The 26,445-nt window shown below is 34.8% G+C and overlaps 3 protein-coding genes across 11 annotated transcripts; 2 read left to right on the top strand and 1 right to left on the bottom strand.

Moving 5' to 3' along the window:
• Positions 1-2,353: 2,353 nt before the first annotated feature.
• On the bottom strand, positions 2,354-8,808 carry LOC103322792 (cyclin-T1-4-like). 8 transcript variants are annotated; one of them, XM_008224725.3, is made up of 7 exons: positions 8,603-8,787; positions 7,339-7,918; positions 7,105-7,186; positions 6,620-6,754; positions 6,320-6,498; positions 2,871-3,016; positions 2,354-2,704 (listed from the first exon to the last, which is right to left on the bottom strand). In XM_008224725.3, the coding sequence occupies exons 2-7, from the start codon at positions 7,908-7,910 to the stop codon at positions 2,673-2,675; spliced, it is 1,146 nt and encodes a 381-aa protein (XP_008222947.1). In that variant the 5' UTR covers positions 7,911-7,918; positions 8,603-8,787; the 3' UTR covers positions 2,354-2,672. The 8 variants fall into 8 exon arrangements, with proteins under 8 accessions (XP_008222947.1, XP_008222946.1, XP_088901640.1 ...); XM_008224724.3 differs by having other exon boundaries at positions 7,339-7,915; positions 8,603-8,783; XM_089045514.1 differs by having other exon boundaries at positions 6,320-6,495; positions 8,603-8,782.
• Positions 8,809-15,182: 6,374 nt separating this feature from the next.
• Positions 15,183-17,073, top strand: MAKR1 (membrane-associated kinase regulator). Its single transcript, XM_008224728.2, has one exon. The coding sequence runs from the start codon at positions 15,483-15,485 to the stop codon at positions 16,662-16,664; it is 1,182 nt and encodes a 393-aa protein (XP_008222950.2). The 5' UTR covers positions 15,183-15,482; the 3' UTR covers positions 16,665-17,073.
• An 8,019-nt stretch (positions 17,074-25,092) lies between these two features.
• On the top strand, positions 25,093-26,273 carry LOC103322794 (uncharacterized). Of its 2 annotated transcripts, XM_089046383.1 has the most exons (2): positions 25,093-25,469; positions 25,569-26,273. In XM_089046383.1, exons 1-2 carry the CDS (start codon positions 25,289-25,291, stop codon positions 26,057-26,059), a joined length of 672 nt encoding a protein of 223 aa, XP_088902509.1. In that variant the 5' UTR covers positions 25,093-25,288; the 3' UTR covers positions 26,060-26,273. The 2 variants fall into 2 exon arrangements, with proteins under 2 accessions (XP_088902509.1, XP_008222951.2); XM_008224729.2 differs by having other exon boundaries at positions 25,105-26,273.
• Positions 26,274-26,445: the final 172 nt, after the last annotated feature.

The raw sequence follows: 26,445 nt of genomic DNA, 5'->3' as shown, positions 1-26,445 counted from the left end.
GTGAAAACTGCTTTTAATATAAAAGAGTTTTGTTGTCGTCACAGACGGTGACTTAAACTATTCTTGAAAATAAAAGAATTGTGATTGTGATTATGTAATTGATTATAATTGTCATGGTTATACATGGATTGTGTGATGCTTTTAAAAGTGCATGTTGATGTATATTATGTGTAAAATGACATATTTATACTGTTGATTGTCCTTTACTCATACGAGCTATAGAAAGCTTATCGGGTTTGTTGGTGATGAACCCAGTACACTATTCAATGGTGTATGGGCTAATCGTGCAGGTAGTAGAGACTGTGAGCAAAGTAACTGAGGTTACGAACAAAAGGTTCTGTTGATATACAAGGTGTGAAGACTTCAGCTATGTGTATTAAAATCTGAGAAGCAAGATGTAATAAGTTGAAACTCAATTTATTATATAATGTTGAAATGTAATATTTGACTGAGAAGATTTGAGTCTATATTGACATTGTGGTTACGAGCGGATTGTATTGTATTAAGGAAAAGAAAATTTTCCTGGTACTTTTGTTGAAGGTTTCGAGCTTCGCATCCCGAATCAATTTGTTTTGTAACAACTCAACGGTTATTTATTGTTGAAAATTCAGGTCGTGACATAAAAATGGATGAAGATCCAAAAACTTGACAGCAAGTACCAAATCCGCCTATTTCATATAGTTTAAGTCCTTAATTTACCGAAAAAGAGTTTAAAGGGTAGATTGACAATTATCGTATAATTTATGAGGCAACAAAATGGCAGATTATCATTTTTTTTTTTATTATAAAATTTGTTTTGAAATTTGACAAAAGAAAATGTTGATGAAAGATAATCAAAGCATTAATAAGCTATTGAGTATGTAAGAGCATCTCCAACAACCTCTTCAACATCTTTGGAATGCTAAAATAAGTGAGCCACATCATCAAAACCCTCTCCAATAGCCTTGTCAAATTTAGTCATCAAAGTTGCAACATTTTTCGCTCTCTTCAAGACTGGTAAGTTGACTTTGACTCTTCAAAACATTTAATTTTACTTTGAAAAAATAAAACCTACCTTGAAAATATTACAAACATGCATTTTTTTTATTTTCAAACAATAAATACATAGACATTTTTCACATGTTTTCATATTTTTCATTCTTTTCCATAACCTTGCATTAATTGAATTGAAGAGTCTAGTGGGGCACAAAATATTAAAGTAGCAAACAAAGCTTTTCAAACAATAAATACATAGACATTTTTCACATGTTTTCATATTTTTCATTCTTTTCCATAACCTTGCATTAATTGAATTGAAGAGTCTAGTGGGGCACAAAATATTAAAGTAGCAAACAAAGCTTTTCAAATTGCCACATTGGTCAACAAACTTCAATTTGAAGAGTTTGGTTTTCTACTACTATTGAAGATGCTCCAACAATCTTGCTATGGAATGGGCAAAAAAACTTACCTATAGGCTATATAGCAAGGATAACATTGTTTTGCTATTTAATAACACAATGACACATGGAAAATTTATTCTACTTATCATTGCGTCATTAACCGAAAATAGCACAAAGTGATATCCCAGTTGCACGAGGGTTTCTTTGTAGGATGGAGCCACGTGCTGACAACAATGATCGGTGTGGTTGCAAACCCAAGACTGCTGAGTTCCCATCATAACCGTGGAGGCAAGGAACAAGCATCGAGTTGAGCGAGACCCCTCCCAAGAAATGGATGGGAAAATGTTTTAGCCAATAGATTCTGATTTTTTTATACATTAAAGATGTCTTTTTTGGGTACAAATGTTAAAGATGCCCTAAATTTTAAGAAGAACGATGCTGCCAGCGGAGCCGTACGCAAAAAGGAAGAGACTCGTAGAATTCTGAGAGTTACTCCACAATGAAAATCAACAACTTAAACCGTTTATATTTCAGGTCACTCATCTAATACATGCAACAACAAAAAATCCATTTCATTAGAACAAAAACGAAAACAAAAATGCATGCAATCAAATGGTTAAACAACTGCCGATATAGCCTATTTCTGCTTGATCCTTATATTACCAACCCACAAAAAATGTCTTTTTTTGTCAGCCTCACAAATGGTTAAAACAACTGCCGATATAGCCTATTTTCGCTTCAAGAGCATTTTACTTTTTTTTTTTTTTAAATACAAATGATAGTCTAAATTACAAGGAAGAAATGGCTTTATACTTTAATCTGAAAGAACATTTTCCCTCATCAGTATAATAATCAAGTTTTAAAATAGAAACAAGATCATCAAGCACATGAAATAAAAACAAGTCCTTTTTTTTGTCCAAAGAAATGAAAATAAGTTGGACAAAAGGGAGATAAAAGTAGAAACAAGAACATCGAGCACATGAAATTAAAACTTTATAGCGATTTTGTCATTGTATTAACTTACCACTCCGAGAAAAAGAGTATGGCTGGTAGAAGTTGTTACAAAAACCTTTAAAAAAAACTATACTTTTTAAGCCTTCAAGAGGAAGGGGCAGTTGTGAGACAAAAGACGGGCACGTATATAAAATATCTTGGTGGGAATATCTGCCTCCTCACGCCCAGACCTCAGCAAAGTCGTGTATATGTCTTCCCCACCTGATCATGACATGCATATCCTAATTTTATCCACAAAAACGTAGCTAAAGCCTACCACCACAACCATGTTCCATTCTTCTAGAACAGTTCCATCAACTGCTGGGCCACATCTGCATCAACAATCAATACAAGTTAATACCTACAAGAAATACGATAATGCAGCTACAGCTCGGCTTTCGATTAAAGCATTCATTTTCTCACCGTGGATATGGAATAGTACAATTCATTTTCCTCTCTAGCTGTGATAAAAAGTGAAAACAAAGCATGTATGCATACCTTCAAGAATATCGGGTGTAGCCTGGAACTCCTGCCAGACATTTTGATAAGAATCAAGATCCAAATTTAGAAACTTCGCAGCAAGGTACGCTGCTCCAGCAGCAATATGATGTGGTTTGAACTGGAGCCACAGAGAACTCCGGAGCCTGAAAAATCAAAGCATAAATAAAAAAAATAAAAAGTAGGAAATCAGTTTTACAAGGTTATGAGAAAAACACCAACATTGGCAAGGAGAGGCAGAAAGACAACATATCCAAACCAAACCATCTGGGGCAACACTAGAAAGACCAGGCAATGTCCAGTGCAACTTAGCATAATTTTCACATTGATAGACAGTACATCAGCAACAAGAGAGAAACATATAGCATAAAAGGTTAATAGCAAAATGACATCAAATCAAGCATTGATCATGAGGAAATAACAGGTCATTTTCTTCTTACCAACTACAAAAGCAGCAAGTCAGGTAGAATATTTTCCAGAATCTCTGCAGGATTGCTGACAAGAGTACCAAATCTATAGCAAACATGTTATACCCATCTAGAGAACACATCAAAACTCCCAGGCCCAAAACTGCTGCACGGCTATTTTACTCATGTACACAATTCATATGAGAAAGCAAACAGGAAGCAGAAGCGCATTGCAAACAATCAAACTTCTGAAAGCTAATCCACAATCTTCTGCTCAATGGCTGGATCTGGACAGACTTGTCAAACACATGCATCGATGCTCATTGAACATACACATTACCCCAACTATTGACTTCCCAATGAGAATAATCGACTATACACACGTTGCCGGCATGAGATAAAGCTGAAATGTCATTTATAGTTTGTTCCAACTGGTCAGTATGTGTATATCTGAGAGTGTACAACACGTATATCCTTTTCTTATACCATCAACTAATCTATTCTATATAACATACTAAGGAGCACTGGGTAAACAAGGCTTGCCGAGAACTTCTTAGAACACCAAAATGATGACTGCGCCCTAGAAGAAGGATTTTAACAACGGTTGGAATTTTCAGACAACTACAAGGATGAATGCTAGATATTCAACTGGGGTAGGGTGGTTAATTCTCACTAAAGAAAATTGTCTAAAAGTTGTAACATAGTTTAGTAAAATCTCAGACCAAAAAGGAAAAGTGGTAAAATCTTTCCTCTGGGATCCATACTCATTGTGATTTTAGTCTTCACAAAAGCTTTTCATACCAGCTGCAGTCAGTACACATAATCTTACAACACTTGTACAAATGATCTGGGTAGCCTTTCCACCTCACCAAAAACATCCCTGGATGAAACCAAGTAGGATACAAAAGTATACGCCTATATCTTAACCGCTATGAATTTTTCTTTTCTTTTTTTTCTTTTTTTTTTCTGATAAGGATATATGCTATAAAAGATAAAACATTTAATTCTTCTATGAGATTTTACAAACTATCATAAATGAATGTGAAATTTTCAAATTTCAAATACATATGGCTGTGTACTTCTGTGTAAAACAAGGAGTCGTCTAACAGAAGGAATAGCCAGTCCAAAGTGACAGTAGTAAAATTAATAATCATAAATAACACCAATAGTAGCATTAAGATCAAACTCATTATCACAAGTAAATGAAGATAGGAATACGATATAAAATGTAGTTAACAAAAATAATAAATTTAGACACTGAATAAATTAAAATCCATTTCAAGAAAACTGTTATCTTTTTTTTCACAAAAAATATCTAGAAACAAATTCATCACTTGAAAGAATGTTTCAAATAAAGTTTGATTATAGGAAAACTTAAATAAGATATTATAATATTGTCAAAGCCAAAAAAAAATAAATAAAGATTGCCCACTAACTTGAACTGGCGTCAAAATTTATTCAAAATTGTGAAAAAGAACTTACATGGGAGTTGGGACTAGGCAATTGACAATAACTGATAACAAGTAAATGGAAACAAACAGTTCCCAGTCAAGATCTTGGCCCTGATAAATAATTGGGCAGGGTCTAGATCCAGACAAACCATTACCTGAGAAATATAGGTTAAACCAAATATATATGATATGACACCAGGCAACTATATCAAAATTGAGTTGCAATTCCTGGCCTCCTATTCCCCATCTTGGAAAACAAGTTACATCTCAAAGCTTCACTAATGGAGAGAGCTGTCCGCACATTTTGCCAATTTCTTTCTCATTTTCACTTCACAAGTGTTGCATTATTATTATTATTATTATTTTCTATTTTCTTTTCTTCCTTTGGGGGAGAGGGTAGATGAATGTCAATATTTTAAGGCCTCCCATTCCATTCTGTACTGGGAAAAAGAACCCAAAACTAAAAACAACAAAACATCTAAGTCAGCCAGAACCCACACAAGCTCCTGAGACACATGCATCACTAGCAACATTTCTACAACAATTTGCAATTCTTGGGCCAAGGTTTAAACTTCCATCAGAAAGCGTTTGGTTGAAACTGAAATCAGATTGAAGCCCTGATACTCAAGAAGGAAGAAAAATTAGAACACTCAGAGTGCAAACCCAGTGTACTATCTGATTTGTGCAAAAGGTTAGAAGGAAAAAAAAAATTCATAACTTTCAAAACCGATGCAGAAAGAAAACACTTATCATAGCCTCCGTTAAACCTAAAGCAACCCCTAGATATCTGGTCAACCGCTTGTTGTTAGTAGGCAAAGTCATTGGAGGTGTTCGTAAAAATGCCTCAAGGACAGGAAGGGCTACCAAGCACAACAAAATAAATCCTTGCCTAGTGAATGGTCTTCCTCCAAAACCTAGAACACAAAAAGCCCTGTCTCACAAACTGTATGTTTGTAAGCAGGACTTTAGAGGACTCTTTCTGAATAAACTCCACCAGAATGTTAAAAGAAAATAGTGAAAATGGCTATGGAGGTTCTGTGGCTATATTCAATAGCCAATGACCAAGTTGATGGGGCATATTATGAAAATTCATCCACAACATATCGGCAGTTCAACTTCAGAAGTAAATCAAAAAGTTTCCATGAACAGCATATCAATCCGCCAGCTAAGAATATCATACAGGTGATCAACGCTAATCTTGTGTACATCCTGCAATTATATGCATGCCAAAAGAATTAATATTCCAAAATAGCTACAAGAGAAGTTGCTCGAAACAAGGAAATTATTGAGACAAGCATCAAGCATCAAAGTTATAGAGAAAAGGAAGAAAACCAGTGTTTATCCTCCTCCACAGCCATAGGAACGCCCAAACCACAGTGAATATCCTAAAACTAACACAATTTTGAGGAAGACATGCAAGGTAAACTGACTAAGTAGAAAGTAGCATCGTGTTAAGTTGAACATGAGCTAGCCGGTTTTACCTCTTCAACTAAGGTAACCAAACACAAACATTTTGCTGAGGGTAAAATAATGACCAAGTAGAGACATTCAATAAAATGTAAGGCTGAAACCTCGGATTGTATGAACTTACCCTTCACTGACCAAGCTTAAGGACAGATTCACCAAAACAGTTTGTGAAAGGCCTAATTTGTTAAGAATAGACGTAAGAGGATCATATGGATGCTGCACACCGAGTTCAAAATTTAAAGTGGTCAGTATCATTTGCTCGGCATCAGTCACCCGTTCCCGATACTGCTCAAACCAGTCCTGCTTAACATACAACAGATATCAGAATGCTTGAAAGTACAATTCTAATCTCAGCTTTCATGTTTGGTTTTTCAAGAGGAGAGATAAGAGTATAGAGGCTCAAAAGAAATCTGAAGATACTCACAACAGGGAGCATATAGGACAAGAAACTGAAATCTTGCTTATGGAAAATCTCACAAGACGCTCTCAACACATTATTCAAAGGGCGTGGTGTCTCCTCATACTTTGCAGAAAGAAAAAGAGCAGCGGTAGCAATCAACTGCAAAAAGAAGCACAGTCATGAACTATAATTTCCAGAGGGAGTGAACGAGTAAGTCAATAACATACTTAGTACATTACACCATAGGAAATTACTAAATAGCACATAAAGAGAGCAGAAACATAGGTTAAATGAGTTATTAAGAAAAAGAAAATGAAAAGTAAAAACGAAAAGACTTTGAACACAATAAATGATTGAATTTCTGAAATGCTATAATGCTGATTGTACGAGAACAATGAAAATGATGATTATCTAAAAGAAAGGAATACAACTATTTTTCCAAATTCACACATGGAAACCTTTTTAACTTCTATAGATGCAATGAATTTCAAAAGAACTTGAATACTTACAAATCTATCATGGCAAGCATGTGATCGCCGAGCAAAAAACCGATGGCAGAGAACCATTGCAGTAGCGATAGTAGTTTGTGGCCTGGAATATATATGATAAAGTTTGTCAATTACATAGTCTTACAAAAAGAGAATAAAACCTTGAAACTTAATGTCAACTAGCAAAATCTTTATAATACCACAGCCACTAGTTTTTTTATTAAAAACGAAGACACTTTGTGAGAAGAAGCTTACAAATCAAGCCGCAATCCAAGATTCTGAAGGTAAGAACAATATGAGTATCGCAAATGTGCTTCACGCACTGCATCTATACCATCTTTTCTAGATGGGGAGTGTCTCTCAATCTCATCCCTTGACATAAAGGCCAGTTCATCCTCCTCTAATTTTGAGCGGTCACGTTTACCGGTAGTAGATGTAGAGGCATCACCATTGGACCTTGTGTGAGGCACATAGTTATTGTAGATAGACGGGGCAAAGTCATATGTGTTGGCAGGAAGATAGTGTCTCGCACCATCACCCCACGTAGAAGCTGAAAATTTTCTCCTCTTAAACGATGGAGCACTGTCAGGCTTGGAATAATTAGAATAGTCAGTATGCTCCCTATAATTGCCCATGTAATTATGGAAGTTGTTAAAATTCCTAGAGAAACTATTGCTTCTGCTCCTGTTCCAGTTGTTGTTGCAGTGGTTGAAGTTGTTGAAGTTTTTGCAGTTGTTGAAGTTTTTGAAGTCGTTTCTACTGAATGAGGGCCAATATTCATCACCAGCAGTGCCCCCTTGGGAGCGGAAGTTACGTGTAAAAGACATTGCTCCTGCTAAATTAAAAACAATACACAAACCATGAGAAATTACAAAACTAAAATTAACAAAAACCGAACAAGACATAGAGATCACTGTGATCAACACTGGTTAGAAATTTCTATTCACAATAAAATTTAGGTTGTGCTCATGCATTTACAATGGTTTTACTTGATCAAAAAAGTTGCTGCCTATGCACTATGTAGCCTATCTAAACTTGACCTCCTATAATCACTAATAAATCAATAACAAAAACAACCTATAACTTGTCATAAGAACCAACCTGCCTCTATATTCAACCAATCTTCAGGTTCGATTTTCTATTGTCCAGTAACCAAAAAATTTTAATGAACCCAGCAACCAAATTTGTTAACTCTTCTAATTCTTCCAAAATCATCTTTTGCACACGCACATATCCATAAATATGTAGGCGCATGCATGAAATAAATATGATACTCAATAACGTATAAATATCAGATCCGTTCAAGGCTCTTCACTTAAAAATACAAAAATTCAATACAAAAACCTACAAATAATAGCAGATCATTGCAGAAAGTTAAGTAATTCGAATTAAAATCGAAAAACTAACCAACTTCAGATATCTGATTGCACAAAAAGTGGCAGATTGAAACGATTAGAACCTTAGAACTGAAAAACGACGACGACGAGAACGAACATATCGTGAAAACAACAGAAATTACCTGATCGGCAGCGATGGAGATCTGAAACCGCGGTGGATACGATCGCAATTAGGGTTTGGGAGAAGGAAAGCGTAAAGGAGTAGACAAGAGAGAAGAGAGCCCAAAGAAGTTAAAACCCAAACGAAAGTGAGAAGCTTTATAATTTGGTCAGGTATAAGAAGGTCAGCAACAACAACCCAATCCACGCCTACACCCCTCTGGAATCTTTGTATTTCTTTTCGAGTAAAAATTTCTTATCGGATTTAATTTTAATTAAATTTCTTTTTTTCACAAGCTTTCTTTCTTTTTATTTTGCCAACGCCTTCTTTTTTTTTTCTTATTATAAAAGCTTATTAGCGTTGGAGCGTTAACCGTTAAGTTAATATGGTGTTAACTATTCGTTTGGGCTTATTCAACAATATAAAATCTAAATTGTACAGTTATTATATCTTTATTGTGTAATATGTTCGAACAAGTGATTACTTAGTAAATTTAGATTTTAGTCATAAAAAAACTTTCATTTTTGGAAAAAGTCAAAGCTTATTTCAAAAAGAGAAAAATCTCTCAACTTTCAAATCAAAGACATACAAATGTAAAGATTCCTTTATAAATCCAAAAATAAATAAGGGCAATTTTATCATTTTGGCTTTTTAAAAAAATTCTCTCTCCTTTTGCTTTCAAAGTCTCCCAAAATTATATCATATTCCCATTTGGATTTCACCTTAACCCCATCCAACGATATAAATGGTATTTCTGTATTCGAATTTAGAAAAGGGTGCGTTTTCTAAATTTTGAAGGGAAAAAAGTTGGTCGTGTTTTGAATATTAGTTTTCAATTTATGTCATTTTCTACTTAAAATTAATATGAATAATTAACAAATGATTTTCTCATTTCTGCATACCTATAGCTTTTGCATCTCTTCCTCCGTGGTGGTTTCTCCATACCTCCATCACCAATGAGATTTCTCCACCAAGAGAAATCAAGTTTTGCCTTTGATCCTCACGTTTATGCAAATTCATATATATTGGATCAATTTTAATCTACTATGTCGTCATTTTCCATAATCAATGAGTGGTGGGCAATGGCTCATGCTAGGGGTAACCTCATATGGTCTTAGCACCAATTTTGAAAATTTGACCAAATGAGTAAGGCAAGAGTCCATGTTGAAAAGGAAAGAATACTCAAATCGAAAGGTCAATGTGACCAAATCAGATGGCTACAATTAATGAAAAGTTACAGCAAGCTTTGCAGTCAAGGCTCATCTCCAAGGCAAAATGCTCTGTGGTAAATGTGTCTAATAAGTTTGGTTTGGTTTGCATAACTAATTTAGATAGAAAAAAATTTCCTATATTCTTTTTCAAGAGACGAGAATGGAAGATTTCTTTCTCATGTTTGATAACGTTAGGAAATTAACTAGGACATACTACTTTATATCATTTTCCATATTTGATTTGTGTAGGAATGGAAGACAAACTTTATTTAGTTTTTCAATTACACCATGTTAGAAATATAAAATAAATAAATTTAAAAAAGAATGCCAATATTTTTTTTAATACAAGCGATTGAGGGATGCAGGAATAGGGGGGTTGGGGATTTACACACAAACATTCTTAGGTGCATTAGAGTTTCGAACCTCTGCTTTGAGGCCAATTGAGCTCAGCTCAACTAACTGAACTATACCTAATTGGCAAGAATACCAACAATATTTGTTGTTGGACTAAATTGCTAATGGGGACAAATTATTCATGAAAAAAAGTGCATTTAATATTGGCCTTGGTTTTCTATGGGAATGGAAAATAAAATTCATGTGCCAAAAAGCATTTCATATTACTGGAATTACCAAACATACTAAATTATTTCCAATAACTGGATTTACAAAATAGTTAGGCAAATGGTTAGAAGAAAAAAAAACACTTTATTAAGAATTGTTCCCATATATGTCATGTCCTTTTATCAATATATCTACCTTAACTTTTGAACAAGGCAAATTGACTTTTCAAAAGCTACTTGAAAAAACTTCCATAAAATTGGAATAACACTATTTTGTTATTCCTAATTAATAATACATTATACAGATTATAGCACTTTTACTAGCTAGAAGCCTTTTATTGAATGTCCAATGAACTCTCAGCGGACCACACTAATTCTCAAAGTTAATTTGCTTAATTCACACATTACCAGCTAACTTGATAGATAAAGAAAACCCTAAGGGCTCATTTGGTACATAGGCTTGGCTTGGCCTGACTTAAATTAAATTTAGTACCATGTTTGTTTCATTTCATTTTAGTCTTAGATGGGATTGCTAATACCAGGCCCACCAAAAACACCTCCTTATGAGGGGACTACTAAGCCCATGTAGAAATGGAGGATTAACTAGTCCTATGTTCACTAATGTATAAGATGCATATATTATTATTATTATTATAATACTAATAACATATATTATTATTAGTACATACACATATATATATATATTATAATGTACATATATACACGTATATACACATATACATGTATATATATATATAAACACATATATACATATAATACATATATATATACATATAGATATATACACGTATATTATTATTATAATATACCCATATACACATGTACATAATAGCATACATGCATATATGTAATATATATTGTAATATATTATAATATATATAATATATACATATATATATATATGTATATATATTATACCCATGTATGATATACATATACACACATATGTACACATATACATTATATATTTATACTATATGTGTATATATATATTATAATATACATATATACACATATATACATGTATATTATTATTATAACATACCCATATATATTATAATATACATATTTATATATATGTATATGTATTATACCCATGTATATATTGTAATATATAGATACACCTATATACACATATATTATATATGTATACATATTTTTTACATATATAATATACATATATACACGTATATACATGTATATTATTATTATAATAACATACCCATATATATTATATATTATAATATACATATATACATCTATATACATGTATGTTATTATTATTATTATTATAACATACCCATATATATATTATATTATATATTATAATATACATACATATATATAAATATATGTATATGTATTGTATTATACCCATGTATATTATAATATACATATATACACCTATATACACATATATATATATATATGTTTATATTATTTATAATATATAATATTATTATATACACATATATACATGTACATACACATATATGTTATATATATTATATATACATGTATATACACATATATGTTTTATATATATATATATTATATGTATGTATACAGAGAGCTTCTATTGAAGGACACCTCTTGTAGAGCCCACTCCATATTGTATTTCATTAATCGAAACCGTCTATTTTGTAGATACACATTCAAATATCATCCTTACAAAAAAAATCACTTGAATCCTATATCATTTGACCATTCAATTGAGTTATTGAAATTTTAATACTTTCTTGAAGCACCGTGTTCATTGATTTTGTAGGACACAATTGGATGTCAAAACGGTTTCTGATTTTTCTAAGTTTTTGTAAAGATTATCTATAAATGAATACCTAAAAAATAAATAGTTTGGATCATTGGAAAAAAAATTGTAGAGTACCTTAAAGGGCGTCCCTCAAATAAAATTATTTGAGAGATCCTCAAATAAAATTATTTGAAAGATCCTTCAATAGAATGAGACTGTGTATGTATATACACATATATTATATATATATATATATATTATACATGTATGTATATATACATATATTATATATATATTATAAAATACATATATACATATATATATATTTGAAAAAATAAAAAAATCTAATCATAGTCCAAGCATACACCAAACGCAAGATAAGTGTTATCCAGCTTAGACTAAACCAAGACAGTCTCTAAGCATAGTCCATATCAAGACAGTCCATGTGTAACAATCAAGCCCTAATATTTTTATGCAAGATGACACTTGTCAACTTGATATGAGCAAAAGGCTTTACCTGTTTGAGCAGCCAACAACAACTACAAAATAGGAGAAATAAGAGGAAGCTTAATTAGCTATTAGGACCACATCCACATCCCAAACAGTAAATACCAATCCTAGCTAGAGAATAATGAGTGAACGGAACTAACAATACTGTTGCTAGCTGGAAGAGAAGCAAAGACATCAATATTATTGCTTTGGTCCTTTTCGGCAACATAGATTATACGTGATAATAACGTCCATTAGGTGTGTAGGCCTAGCTACTAGTCTAAAAAGAATGAAAAATGAAAAAGTTCCATAGGTGTGCAGCTCTTTTTTTCCCTCCAATGTGTGCGGACGGAGTAAAACCTTCCATACAACATATTTCATAAGCATTTTTGTTTATCTTTTTTATCAAATAATAAGTCATGTTACGAGAAAAATAGAAAGACAAATTTATGAAATATGAAATACGCATGTTTTTTTTATGCGGGTAATTGATGCTCTAATCCGAGCACAAGGGTATTAATTAACCATATACAGTAACTAACTGGCTTCTGGAAAAACATATGAGCAAATTGCAAGTGGATATAATGCCATTAACTAGCAAGGAGAAACGTCCTAAGACTTTGTACTCATAATCAAATAATTCAGAAGTTTGAAGTCGCCTTTAATCTCGGCATATAGGATACTGTATATATGTTGATTTGTCCACGTTAAGAGTAATACCTAAGCAAAAAGGACATTAGAGAAGCCAAAATCACGTGATGCAGCACAAAAAGCTCATGCTAACACTATTTCTTTGGAACAATAATTGACACATCCACTATTTGTTTTTCTCTTTTTGGCTAAATCAAAGGTCATGGTACATTTTTGCATTCAAATTAAAGGTCATGGTGGGATGAAATACCAAACGTGTTTAAACCTACGTGGGAAAACATAAGAGTGAAAACCCCTAGCCGCTTGCCACCCCTTTTGGGGTGGTGACTACCATACTTTTTATCCTCTGTTCTTCTCTTTTTCATTTTCTATTCACCTCCTTCCCTTCCCATCCTCTTTGCTTCCCTCTCCATCATCATCTCTATTTTGTTAGCTCTTTTATGGAGTATTTTTGTAACAAATCCCTGCATATCTATTCATTTTTGGTGTATCTGGCTATCTTTGCTAAAAAAGAAAGTCGATTGGTGTATATATGTTATCTTTTAGTAATTGTAGACAACGAGTCGGCTTTGTGACAACATGGTTGCAATATGACTGGTTTAGTTTCTTTCTTTTTGGAATAAGTTACAAAAACTCTCTTTGAGTTTATTTTTGGAATAAATGCAGTCATAAGTGTTTTTGATTGTCATAAAGTACTTTTGCCCTTCCAAAAACACTCTCAAACACACCCTTAAATTTCATGCACGATAGGCTTTTAACTGAAATTGAATGTCAGTTAAATGGATAGCTAGCCATAGTAAAGGGGCATTTTGGATGCATAGTAAAGGTTCCAAAGGCCGTTCACGTCCAATCCAATTGACCTGTAAAACTCAGAGAAAAATGCTCCAAGTCGACCCAATGATCTCTTTACTAGTACAAATCAATTACTTCATATAGCATTAATCATGGCTCTAATCTCCACTAATTTGCTGAAATATTATAGTATACGTATTCATACCTCGTAGCTGGCAAGTTTAACTACAATTAATTTTGTTTTCGTTCAAGATTACCTTTTTGATGCCTCGAAAAGCTATTTCTTCTCTACTATGATTCTGGGATTGGAGAGCAAATCTCATGTCATGAGAATCTAGTTAATTTTCCTGGACAGAGTGACCTCCTTAATAAATTACTATTTCATTATTTTTATCACATTTGATTTGATTAATTATATTTGTATGAAGCAACAATTTCCCTGTGCAAAGCAAAAGTTTAATGCCAGATGGATCAACAAGGTCAAATCTACCACATCTTATCTGGCATGACAGGGCAGGCATCAGATTTTACAAATAAAAGTACCGTGGGCTCTATGTCTGATCACTTGCTAATAAAAAAATCACAACTTTATGAAGAACAGCATGCAAATGATCAGATGAGCTCAAGGCTTTTAACTAGAAGTTAGTTGACCCAATAATGTAATGCAATCGGCAGGTTTTTATCAGAAATCATGATTTGCACATGTCCAAAGCATACAGGAGTGCATATATATATATAACCAGCAGCTCTGTAAACATATGATTGTGATTTGGTATGTAATTTACCGTAAAAAGATAAGTATCACTAGACCAATAGTTGATTCATTTCGTGTCTAAATGACGTCGAATAAGATTTAAGATTATAACGTATAAAAATTAAATCTATAAAAGATGAAGACCGTATAATTATTATGATGATCAAATGAGCCAGCAGCAGAGCACGTAGCAGCATGCCCTGCTTCTTCGATTCATGTAACTCTCTCTCTCTCTCTCTCTCTCTCTCCCCACAACAAAGATATCTTATAGATTATAAATTAGAATAACGTGAAGTAAACCCCACCTTTCACGTTTCAGGCACGTGACACCTAACCCTTCATATATCATCTAATCACCTGTACTCTACCGTGTCTCTCTCTCTCATCATACACCACATCAGTCAGCAAAAAGAAAGAGAGAGAAAAGGTTCAAACTTCAAACCCCCATCATCCCATGTGAGCTGGTAAGAGCCCTTCCAAAACCCAGCCCCAGATCCACACCACTTTTGACGTACAAAACACGAACCACCACCCAAACTTCACATCAAAACAAAACCCATTAATATCATCCCCTCCTCTCAAACTCACAAAAACCATTATGTAGCTTCCCTTCTTCTTTTTCTTCCTTTTTTCTTTTTTGGTTCTTGTTTTTGTTTTTGCTTCAAACAAAGATAATGGAGATGAAGATGATGAGAAAAGATGATGAGATGAACATGATCAAAGTGAAGAAGCATCATCATATTCATCATCCCCACCAAAAATCCCAAACCCTACCGCCCTCCCCAACCCACTCTTTCTCTTCCTCCTCCTCTTCAGATTTCGAGTTCACAATCTCTCTCTCTCCTCGCAAATCCTCCAACACCCTCTGCCCCGCCGACGAGCTCTTCTACAAAGGCCAGCTCCTCCCCCTCCACCTCTCCCCCCGCCTCTCCATGGTCCGCACCCTCCACCTGCCCTCCTCCGCGTCATCGTCTTACAACTGCTCATCCTCCGAAACTACCACCTCACGTGACTCCACCGCCAGCAGCTCCAATGAGTCACGTGACTCCACCTCCTCCTTCGCCAGCGACCTCGGCCTCCTCGCAGACCAGTCCTGCGGCTCCTCTCGCCCCAGCTCCGTCGCCGAGGACACCAACGACGAGTCTTACAAGCGCCTCGGCAGCAGCAGCAAGTACGCAGTGCAGCACACCGCCAGCAACAACGATGCCGTTTCGAGGAAGAAGTACTTCTCCTTGTCGAGATTCTCGTCCGTGTTCAAGAAGGAGCCGAAAGTACAGAAAGACAACAATGTTCCAGATCACCAGCAGCAAAACAACAACAACATGGTGGGGCCCGGATCCAATAATGCATCATCAGCGAAGCCGAAACGTATGAGTTTGACTGCCAAGGAGGTTTTTAGCAAATACTTGAAGAAGGTGAAGCCCTTGTATGAAAAACTCTCCCAAAAACAGCAACAGAAAATGGGAGGAGTAGGAGGAGGAGGAGGAGGCGGCTTAAGCATCATCACGACCACAAAAACCTCAGCAGAAAAATGCGCCACGAGAAATAATAAAGATTGTGGTGGCAGCAGTCATGGCTTAGTTTCTCAGTCCTTCTCGGGTAACCTGAGGTACCCAAGAAGGAGGGGCAGCGTTTCGAGCTGCCCTTCTTCCATGAGGTGCTCCCCAAGCCACTCAGGCGTTCTCTCCCGTACTACCGGGTTAACGGGTTCAGGCTCGGGTTTGGGTACGAGTGGTGGCAACAGTTCAGTGTCGTCGATGGAGGAGCTTCAGAGCGCAATTCAAGGTGCAATTGCTCATTGCAAGAACTCCTTGGTGGTTCAGAGCAAGAGTGCTGCTATGTGCCATGGTCAGTGATGAGATTTGAGATCCAACCTAATTAATTAATTTGACTTATATTAGAATTTGATGAATGAATTAATTAATTAAATTTGATTTCGTCTAGATAAATAGATCTGTACAAGTTTTTTTTATCTCTGCGTCTGTTTTCCAAATGCCCGAGGTCTCATGAAAAAGCTGCATCTGCATGCATGACATGCATGACATGCATGTGATGGGGATGGATATGATATGATGGTATTTTGGAAACTACTCATTTGGATTTGGTCTCTCAAATTGAGCATCAAATTAGCTAAATGTCTCTGTCTGTGAGTACTGTTTAGCCTCGGAACTTGAAATCTGTATAATCTTGTTGTTTAGGCTGTGTTTGGTTCCCGTTTTGTTGACCAAAAATGTGAATGAATTTAACGAAAAAATCATTGTAGCATATGGGAGTTTGCTATGCTTTTGGCTTTTGGGTTTTTCTTTTAACGATGAATTCGGGTGTCATAACTTTTTAGGACCGTTATGTTCATGAGCAGGCTGCTAGCTAGATCAGCTTTTTTTTTTTTCCTTTCTGGAAATGTGTATGATTTTTCTTGCTTTTTACTTTTCTTCTATGAATGAATTTGATCGAGTTCTGACTTGTAATTATGGGAAGAAAAAAAAAAATTTATTAATTAATTTAAAAGAAAAAGGCACATGGTCATTTCAGTTTGTTGAGGCTTGACTTGAGGTCAGCCATGTGGGGAGAGATTATTAGAGAGGAAGCTTCAGCAATTGTGATTGGATAAGACGGTGGATATTTAATAAGGGAAGCTGGCAAAGTAGTTGCCAACTTCCTATTTATGGCATTTCAAATCTAATAAAGTTTCAGTTTATAAACTATCTGGACGATATATAGAGCATCCATCTTATAGGCTTCTCATATGGATGATCCAAATCTTTGTTGGTGGAGGTACTTAATTGGGTCGGGGCACCATTTCATTAGCCATCTGATTTTGGGAATTCTACACTCATTCATTTTTTAATATAAGCGATAGTCTAAATTGCAAGGAATAGGAGAATCTCACACACACTCACACTACTAAAGTGTCATAAGGATTCGAATTTGAGATCTGTTGGCTCGTTTATTATAAAGTCCATTTCTAGGGCTAAAACCATAATGTAAGAATGAGAAACCCAAAATCTTACATTAGAATTGAAGAACCTCCTTATCTAATTCAGAACATGTTATTTCCAGATTGTACTTCTTTTAAATTATCAAAATTTGAGAATTCTACACTATTGGAATAAGTTTTTAGAAGCCAACGAATGAGATTTATAATTGTTTTGAAAATGAAATCATTTTATCATGATTTAATATTATAGAGTTCATTTCTAGGGTTAAACCACAAACTCTTACATTCAATTTGTAAAACCTCTCCGTTCAATGGGGTTTAGATATTTATAGGAAAGCCAAATCTAAAGTAATTTGCGCTAACCAAACATATAGGAAAACACATTCTTAAAGTGCTAAACTCATTCCTTAATTAATCTTGATGCCAAGAAACAAACATAATTAAAATCTTTATATATTGATTATTGAGTTTAATATGATTGTTCCAATGAAATTGGTTAATATTATATGTCACACTAGCACATAATGATGTTTTTTTTTGTGGAGCAATTTTAGGATTGCCATAATTCAGCTAAAAAAAGCCACTAGCCACACAAAGGCCATTACAATAACAAAGTGGTCTAACATTAAAATTAAGACAATCTGATACGCCTTCACTAACGATCACGCATGATCGAAAAAACTCTGGCATAGACATCCAAACTAAGATTGCAAACTCAGAATAATCAAAAAAAATAAAACTTGAAAAAATAAAGCCATAACAATACAAATAAAACTCTCACAAATGAGATATGAAAAGCTCTCACAAAGGAGAGGTAAAAAGCTCTCCCAAAAAGAGAAGTGAAAACTACACATAGAACACAAAGAGTCTATGTGATTTATTATGAACATAAAGAGACTGCAAAAAGGATGGTAGTGGAGATTCGATGTTGAAGCGCAGGTGGAGATGCCAACACGCAGCCGTCTGTGATGCTTGGAGAAAAATAATAACAAAACAAAGACAAATAGGGAAAAATTTTGTCTTTGAAAATGAGGGAAGAAGAGAGGGAGGAAGAGAATAGGGGAGAGGGAGAAGTGAGGAAGAACATTAACTTCCTCTTCTTCAAAGTGAAAACGGTTCTATAAGGGTTTTGAGAGAAAGGAAGACTAGGGTTTGGTATTGGCCCAAAAATGAGGGTACATAATGATGTTTAAGGATATTTTAGCTATGTTATTTCTTCACAATAATCAAAGGTTTTTTAAGATTGCTTTGTTAATGCATTTTGGCAATAAATCGTCAAATATGTGGAGAGGGACAAATCACATCAATTGGCACCAGATAGTTTGTCGTTGTCAGACCGATGACACATTCTGAATCTAACTCGTTTTCATGTGGACCATCCATGGCAAATAATACCAATGGATCATAAATATGAGATCCAGGCCCTCTGAATAAACATCAGCCACCCCTTTCATACCACGTACTACTACTAGTACAGTACCTTCATATGTAGACGGTGGAACAATATCTATGTCTACCAATGGAGAACTTCTTTTATGCAACGTAAAACATCTACATGAAAAAGTTAAAATGAATTAATAATGTGTGATTGATTTGAAATATTGTCACAGTAATATTTCAGTGTAAGTAGGAGACGGTCTCAAGAAGGAGATTAACCTGGGCTTATTTTATCAGCCAAAAATTTAATTTAGTCCAACCATGCCTACTAATGAAAATCATGCCAAAAATTTAATTTAGCCCAATAATACACTCAAGGAAAAGAAGATAAGACAAATTAATGAATTGAATTCTCTTTAACTATTCTAAAACATTCTTGTGTATGATATCTCTGCTGACTTATTTATATTTATTTTATTTTTTTATGAACAGTTTACTGGTAATTTCACTTTCACTGATATCCCTCTTCACACATAATTCCTTTAAGTGAAAAAAATAAATAAATAAAAGAATGATTTGGTACACTGCAGTAGTTGCACTTTATATGTTTCCACTTTCTAGTGTGTACATAAGATAAATTTAACCTACTCTATTTTAAAATCTTAAATCCGTCCCTGGGTGTAGGTACGTAACATTCCATGATAGTGCAAGAGTGGCCCTCAAACCTTCTAGACCAACACATTGCGTCACATAAGATGGATGGAAATTAGCCATATATAATCGATCGGAGTTGAGAAAAGTGAAATGTAGTCACATCTATAATTATTTGTCTTCTATAGCTGGGCATTAAAGGTTTTTCACATGGATCCAGAGAGACAAGTCACATGAACTTTATTGTACTAATTTGCGTGGTCCTTCTCCTTCGTACTGAAAGTTTTTCCACGTTATCAAAAAAAGAAAAGCCCCCCGAAAAATATTGTAAGCATTTCTATAAAAATACAATAAGCATTATTTTAAAAAATCTGAGATTTTGGACACGTGGATCCTAGCTAAAGAAACTGATCTTTTGCCAAAAATTATCGAAGTTGATTTTCAATCAATTCAGAAGAAAAATTTATATCCACTTAATCGATTGATATTGATCGCTTTGATCAAACTTGTGTTCATTGTTATCAAGATAACGAACTATCTTGTAAACATTGCTCTTTTGCTAAAAACAATTGGCAAGATTATTCTTAGCCCCGTTTGGTTTGCGGTTAATGTTATATTGTAATTTTAAATTGTTAATGGGAACAAAATTATTATGAAAAATGTGCATTTTATGTTGACTTATTTTCCTCTTTCATGAGGAGAAAAACAAAATGCAAGGAGGAAGGAGAGCTTCACTTTATCCCTAATTTCACATGTACAAGGCAACTATTTTTCATACCGAACTTACCAAATATGGAAAACCGCGTTTGATTCATGGAAATGAGACTTGAGAATGGAAATCAATTACTTTTCCATGTTTGGTAAGTCAGACATAGAAAATCGTCCTGACTCATGGGAAAGTAGGGGAGAAAGTAAAGTCATCCTCCCAAATTGGGTTTTGTTTTTCCTCATCATAGGAAAGTTTGGGAAAATGAGCAAATATTAAATAAATATTTTTCATGACTATTTTGTCATCATTAACAATTTAGAATTATAATATATCATTAAATGCATTTTTTTTAATTTGATTTAATATATAATGGAAAATTTATACAAACTTTGTTTTCTATTTATACTCAAAACAAACATGGGAAAGGAAATAAAGTAATATCTCCCGATTACTTTTCCAATATTACCAAACATGGGAAAAGAATATTCTATTTCCCATCTATTGGGAACTAACATGGAAATGATTTCCCTACAAATTCGTTCCGTGAACCAAACGGGACAAAAAAACAATTGATTTCCTATTCCCAAGTCTCATTTCCCATGAACCAAACAGAGTCTTATGATTGGAGTTCTCATATAATACTTTTGGAAATCAATGGATAATTGGTAAGATAAGAAAATTAACGACATAATTAATCGTTTTGATTTTAAGTTTTTAGTCTTAAATTTTGGACCGTTCAAAATCCAAGATTCAAAACCTAAAATCTAAATTCTAAAATGACGATCATGAACCATAAAAGCAATCAATCTTGTTGAAAACCAGATTAAAAATAGAAAGAAAAATAAATAAATTGTGGTGGTGGTAGTTGGGGGGTGAGGAGAGGAATGAGCGAATGACAACCACAGAAACATACCAACTACGTATAGTTTTCTGTCTCACTTACCCTTAGTTGTAATGATAAGATACTTGAACTAATTAGACAATGGTTTGTCTGAACAAGTCTAGTCTCTGATCATGATCATATAAAGCTATGCACAAGGGGCAGCTTGGCATGATTTTGCACCTCTCCCTCAACACATAACCTTCTCGTATGGTTGAGTGGTTGAAATGTTTGCTAGCTGCAGTTAGATTAGATCAGATGCTTGAGGTGTTTTGAAATGTTTGAGGCCCGTCTGCTTTTATGATTAACAATTCGTTTACTTTACCCAACATAATCACATTGCGACATCCACAAACAATCAGTGGTAGCTAGAAATCGGTATTCGATCACAAAAAGTAGAAGCAGAAGACACAAATTTGTCCTAGCTTTTGTGTTTGTTTGATCATTTGGTTTATGTATTTATTAATTAAGGGAGGCGTTGCCTCTTATATTATTTTTGTGCAGGGTATTCCACAACGAAAGATGGAAAAAGGCTCTAAAACCATACACGTACTAAAGAAAGTTGAGGTTTTACTTCAAAATCAATTGGCAATGGGGGGAATAATCCAATTCCTTATAAACGCAGACTAAGACTCTTAATTTTTCAATATGAGACGAACACGCTCGACACGTTTTGTAAGATAGTACCAAACCTAGCCTTAGCTTCCTTTAATTAATTCAATTGATTTGAAGGTGTCAGAGTGAAACTTTTGTGTAGCTTTAACAATTGGCAATTATAAATTTAAGTAGTATTATTAGGGCTGAGCATTTAGTAGCAGACATCAAGTATAATATAGTAGATTAGTCAGAAAGACTGCAGAGATTTAATTAACACTCCTCAAAGCAATCCCACATTCACGGCCCGATGATAATGCTCATGTTCTTCATTGCAAAAATTTATGTTCACCTGGTAACTACCAATTAATTTTTCGTCTAGTTGTAGGTGTCTTCACAATTTGTTGTGAATTTATTCGATACCTAATTGCAGCTGGTTCTGTTATGTAGCGTAAAAGCCTCCTTAATTTATAAATATTCATGGTTTATTTATACTTCAAGTGCAAGGCCCAATGCGAAGCTACGATATACAAACTCTGGGCGAGGCACGGTTGAAAATTATTACAGTACAATTATGTCTGTCTCTGGGCCACCCAATCCGTGGCTGCTGATACTGTAGAAATGGGGGCCTTTTGATAGCAATGCATGTGTAAAGTTAGCCTTGAGCATGGGGCCTTGCCAACAGCAAGCTGTGGATGCCACATTGAAATCCACCACTTTTTCAGTTAGCCCTCATTTTCTGCTCTTTTATGATCTTATTTTTTAATACAAACGATTGTCTAAATTACAAGAGAATGAGAGCTTCTCTCACACACACACTACCATGGTGTCATGGAGGTTTAAACGTGAGACAATTTGTCTGCAAGTCAAGGCCTTTTTCACTTTACTAGGTCCTGTTGGCGTCCTATAATCCTATTATAGTGTGTCCGTCCTTTTGCACTCAAGTTTGATTCCCTTTCTTGTACATTAGAGTACTTAAAATATTATTTTGTAATCTTACATATTAAAGGGAATCAAACCTTGAACGTATCCAAATCCTAATCCTTTCTCATAATTTCGGCTAACCTGAGGGAATATAGAAAATCCATTTATTGTTAAATATTTTTTTCTTTTCTGAATGCCTAACGAAATCAGTTACCCAGATGATTCAATTTCAATATAATCCACCTAACCTATTATACTGTCTGGCCTGAGTCTTACAAATGACAATGTTTGCATCAAACTCTCTCTCTCTCTCTCTCTCTCTTATACACACACACTAGAGAGTAGAGAGTGCTAAATCTGAATGATAGAGTATAAAATAAATAATGTGTAATTAATATTTGATCTCCTCTGTTTCATGTACTAACAGCTAGGATTTAGATGAAACCAGAGTAAACTCCTCTCTAATTTAATAAAATGGTCAATGCTAATTAATGGTCCCCCCAACTCTTGTCTTGTACAGTCTTTAGCCAGCCACATTGCTTTGCCTTTGCAGTTTTTATTTATTGGTTTGCATTTGAAATCACTCCTTTTATAATCATAATTGCCTAGAACACCAAAACTTGTGGTCCCAATATTTCTCCAAACTAACAAGATCGAATTGGTCACGTCTTTGACAGATAGGAATGTACTATTATTGTGTATATATGTTCTTGTCTCTTAACCCTTTACTGATCATTGTCTGTCATAACTCTGTAGCCAGTTTTCTTCTGTAGATGTATAGTGCCTTGCCTACTAGCCTTCACTTCCACAGGTTAAATGCTCCTTTCTTACTCGCGATGCACGATTCATTTCACGATCACTTTATCACGTGAACAACATCTACAAGACACATAACATTTCAACCTAATTATGAAGAAAGTCTTCACTAAACCGATTACGTGAATGTGTTGTGATGAAATGGTGCATCAATTGATCACTGCTAAAATTTGAATGATTTGTGTATCACATGATGGTTCTTGTTGTTTATTAGATTAGCAAGTAAACAAACACTTTGACACATTATTGTCTCCCTCAGTCGTCGCAGAACAAAGACACAACAAACAAGAAATAATTATACAAGAGAGGACAGAGGAGGACCACAGAATGCTCTCTGGTTTATGTGCTTTTGCTTAAATGATCACAGCGAATAACTACGTTTAATAATCACAAGATTTACCTCCAATGTTGATTAGCTGTCTTGATTTAATTACAACTGCCCAAATCTTGATGGAAGCTTTTTAAGCCATGAACATGATATCTACCACTTGAAATACCCTTCCAGATGACAAGAACACACACCAGGATGGGAGAATTTACATAAAATACCAGAAACAGTCAAAGCCCATCAAAGGGTATTTTGGTCATCAAGAAAAATGTATCTTTGATTCAGAGATCACATGGCAGAAAATAACTCTCATGTGACCACATGCTTGGGACACCTACCATGTTATATCCCCCTGTAAGCAGGGGAGTCAAACTAACAAAGCTCCTCTCTCTTTGACTAATCCAAACTCAATTAGATCAATTTCCACTAAGCTCAGAGATAATCCTAATTTAAAACTCCATGCACCAAACTTTCTTTTCTTAATTTGAAAAGCAGAAGATCCCTGCCAAAATATTGCATGTATCTTGAAAAGTTCAGGATTTACCCTACTCTATATCTAGCTAGAAAAGAAAGGAAGGCAAGCATGGAAGGCATTAAGATTATATTCTATTTAAGTAACCAAACTTTACCAATTTCTGTCATAATGTCTATCCAAGACAACCCAACTTCCCCAAATTTAAGATTATCCTGTGTGGGACTTGTAGCCTTAAGTGATTAAGAGCATTTAATCTTGTACCCGAAATCCTAGGTTCAATTTTCCCTTCCCTTAATATCGGATTATCCGATACACTGCAATAAATGTAGAGTTAATTATATTGGAAAGAAATTATCACATATATGATATGCTTTTTTTTTTTTTGGTTAATATAATGTTTCACTTTCTATATTCTTTTTTTATACTAAATAATAATCAATAATAGCATGGGTTAAATCCTTTTCCAGGTTTTTGACCAAAAAGAAAATTTCCCTTTTCCAGGATTACTTTGTACCTTTTCTAATGATATTTGGGATTTTCGAAGAAAAATTGTATGGGAAACTAAAGGTAAAAAAAGCTTTTTGTCTTTGAGTTTCCAAGATAAAGTTGTCCATGTGCTGCTTCTATATTCTAAACAGCACCTGAGCTCTCATGTTTCGCCTTCACCAGACCACCTAATTTTTATAATCTCACCGTCCAAACGATAACTAGCAACAACAAAAACACAGAGATTAACAAATTACTGAAACATTAAAAGCATCTCCTTCCCTTTATAAATCACATCCCTCATGCATTTGCTCAAAAACACTCTCCACCAACCAGCCCAAAACACAACCAAAATGGTGTCCCTAGAAATTGTTCAGGCAACCTCTAGATCCATGGACACACCTTCCAGCCCCCGGATTTCGTTCTCTGCCGAATTCCTCGACGAAAATAACTTCATCTCCATCACCCCAAATGCCCATCAAGGTGAGCAAGATCTTATAATGGAGTGTGATCAAAAGGTACGTAACCCAGAATTCGAGTTTCTCTCAAGCAATGTGAGTAGCCATACCATGTTATCTGCAGATGAGCTTTTTTTTGAAGGGAAGCTCCTTCCCTTTTGGCAAAAGCAGCATGCTGAGAGGCTCAGCAAGCTTAGCCTCAAAACCAAAGATGTTGAGGGAGATGAGAATGAGGAAGGGGTGAACAAGGAGGAGAGCAGAGGGAGTTGGTTTGTTGATGATGACCCCTCTCCAAGGCCACCTAAGTGCACCGTTTTATGGAAAGAGTTGCTGAAGCTCAAGAAGCAGCGCGCTTCATCACTGTCCCCATCTTCTTCTTCCTCCTCTTCGACGTCTTCTTCGAGCTCATTTGCTGATGCAGCAACAGCAGATCAAGAGAAGGAGGGGATGGGGAACAAAGAGAAGTACATGAAGAGGATAAAGAAAGGGTTGGAGAGAACAAGATCAGCCAGTATAAGAATAAGGCCAATGATCAATGTGCCAATTTGCACACAGGTGAAGAGCACTTCCTTGCCACCTTTGTTTCCTCTCAGGAAAGGAAGGCTAGAGAGGTGAGAGCATTTAGGAATTTGGTAGAAAGAAGAGGCTGGTTTGATCTACAGCATTGTCCAATATGTTCATTGCCTTCTCAATTTTTTTTTCTTCTTTCTGGGTTTCATTTAAGATTTGTCTCATGTTTAGAGTGTTGATTATGGTGGATCTGAAAAATCATAATGTAAATGCTAACTTTCTAGTTTGTGGCTCAATATTAACAAAATTTGTTTAATTACTTGGTACTTCTTGTATTGCCAAAAGTACATACAGTTTTCTGCCAACTGGCTCTCCTAAATAAGCCACTAGAAAGTGAGAAGTCATGCAACATGCAGATGCAAATCTGTGACTCAGTGGGTCCAACATGTGAGGCATGGCAGCAGCAGGAATCTGATATTTGACTTTAAACA

Source organism: Prunus mume, linkage group LG2, assembly GCF_029339155.1.
Source record: "Prunus mume cultivar Tortuosa linkage group LG2, ASM2933915v1, whole genome shotgun sequence".
Classification (NCBI taxonomy): domain Eukaryota; kingdom Viridiplantae; phylum Streptophyta; class Magnoliopsida; order Rosales; family Rosaceae; genus Prunus; species Prunus mume.
Note: the sequence above shows the minus strand (reverse complement) of the source record. Positions and strands in the feature narration are given on the sequence as shown.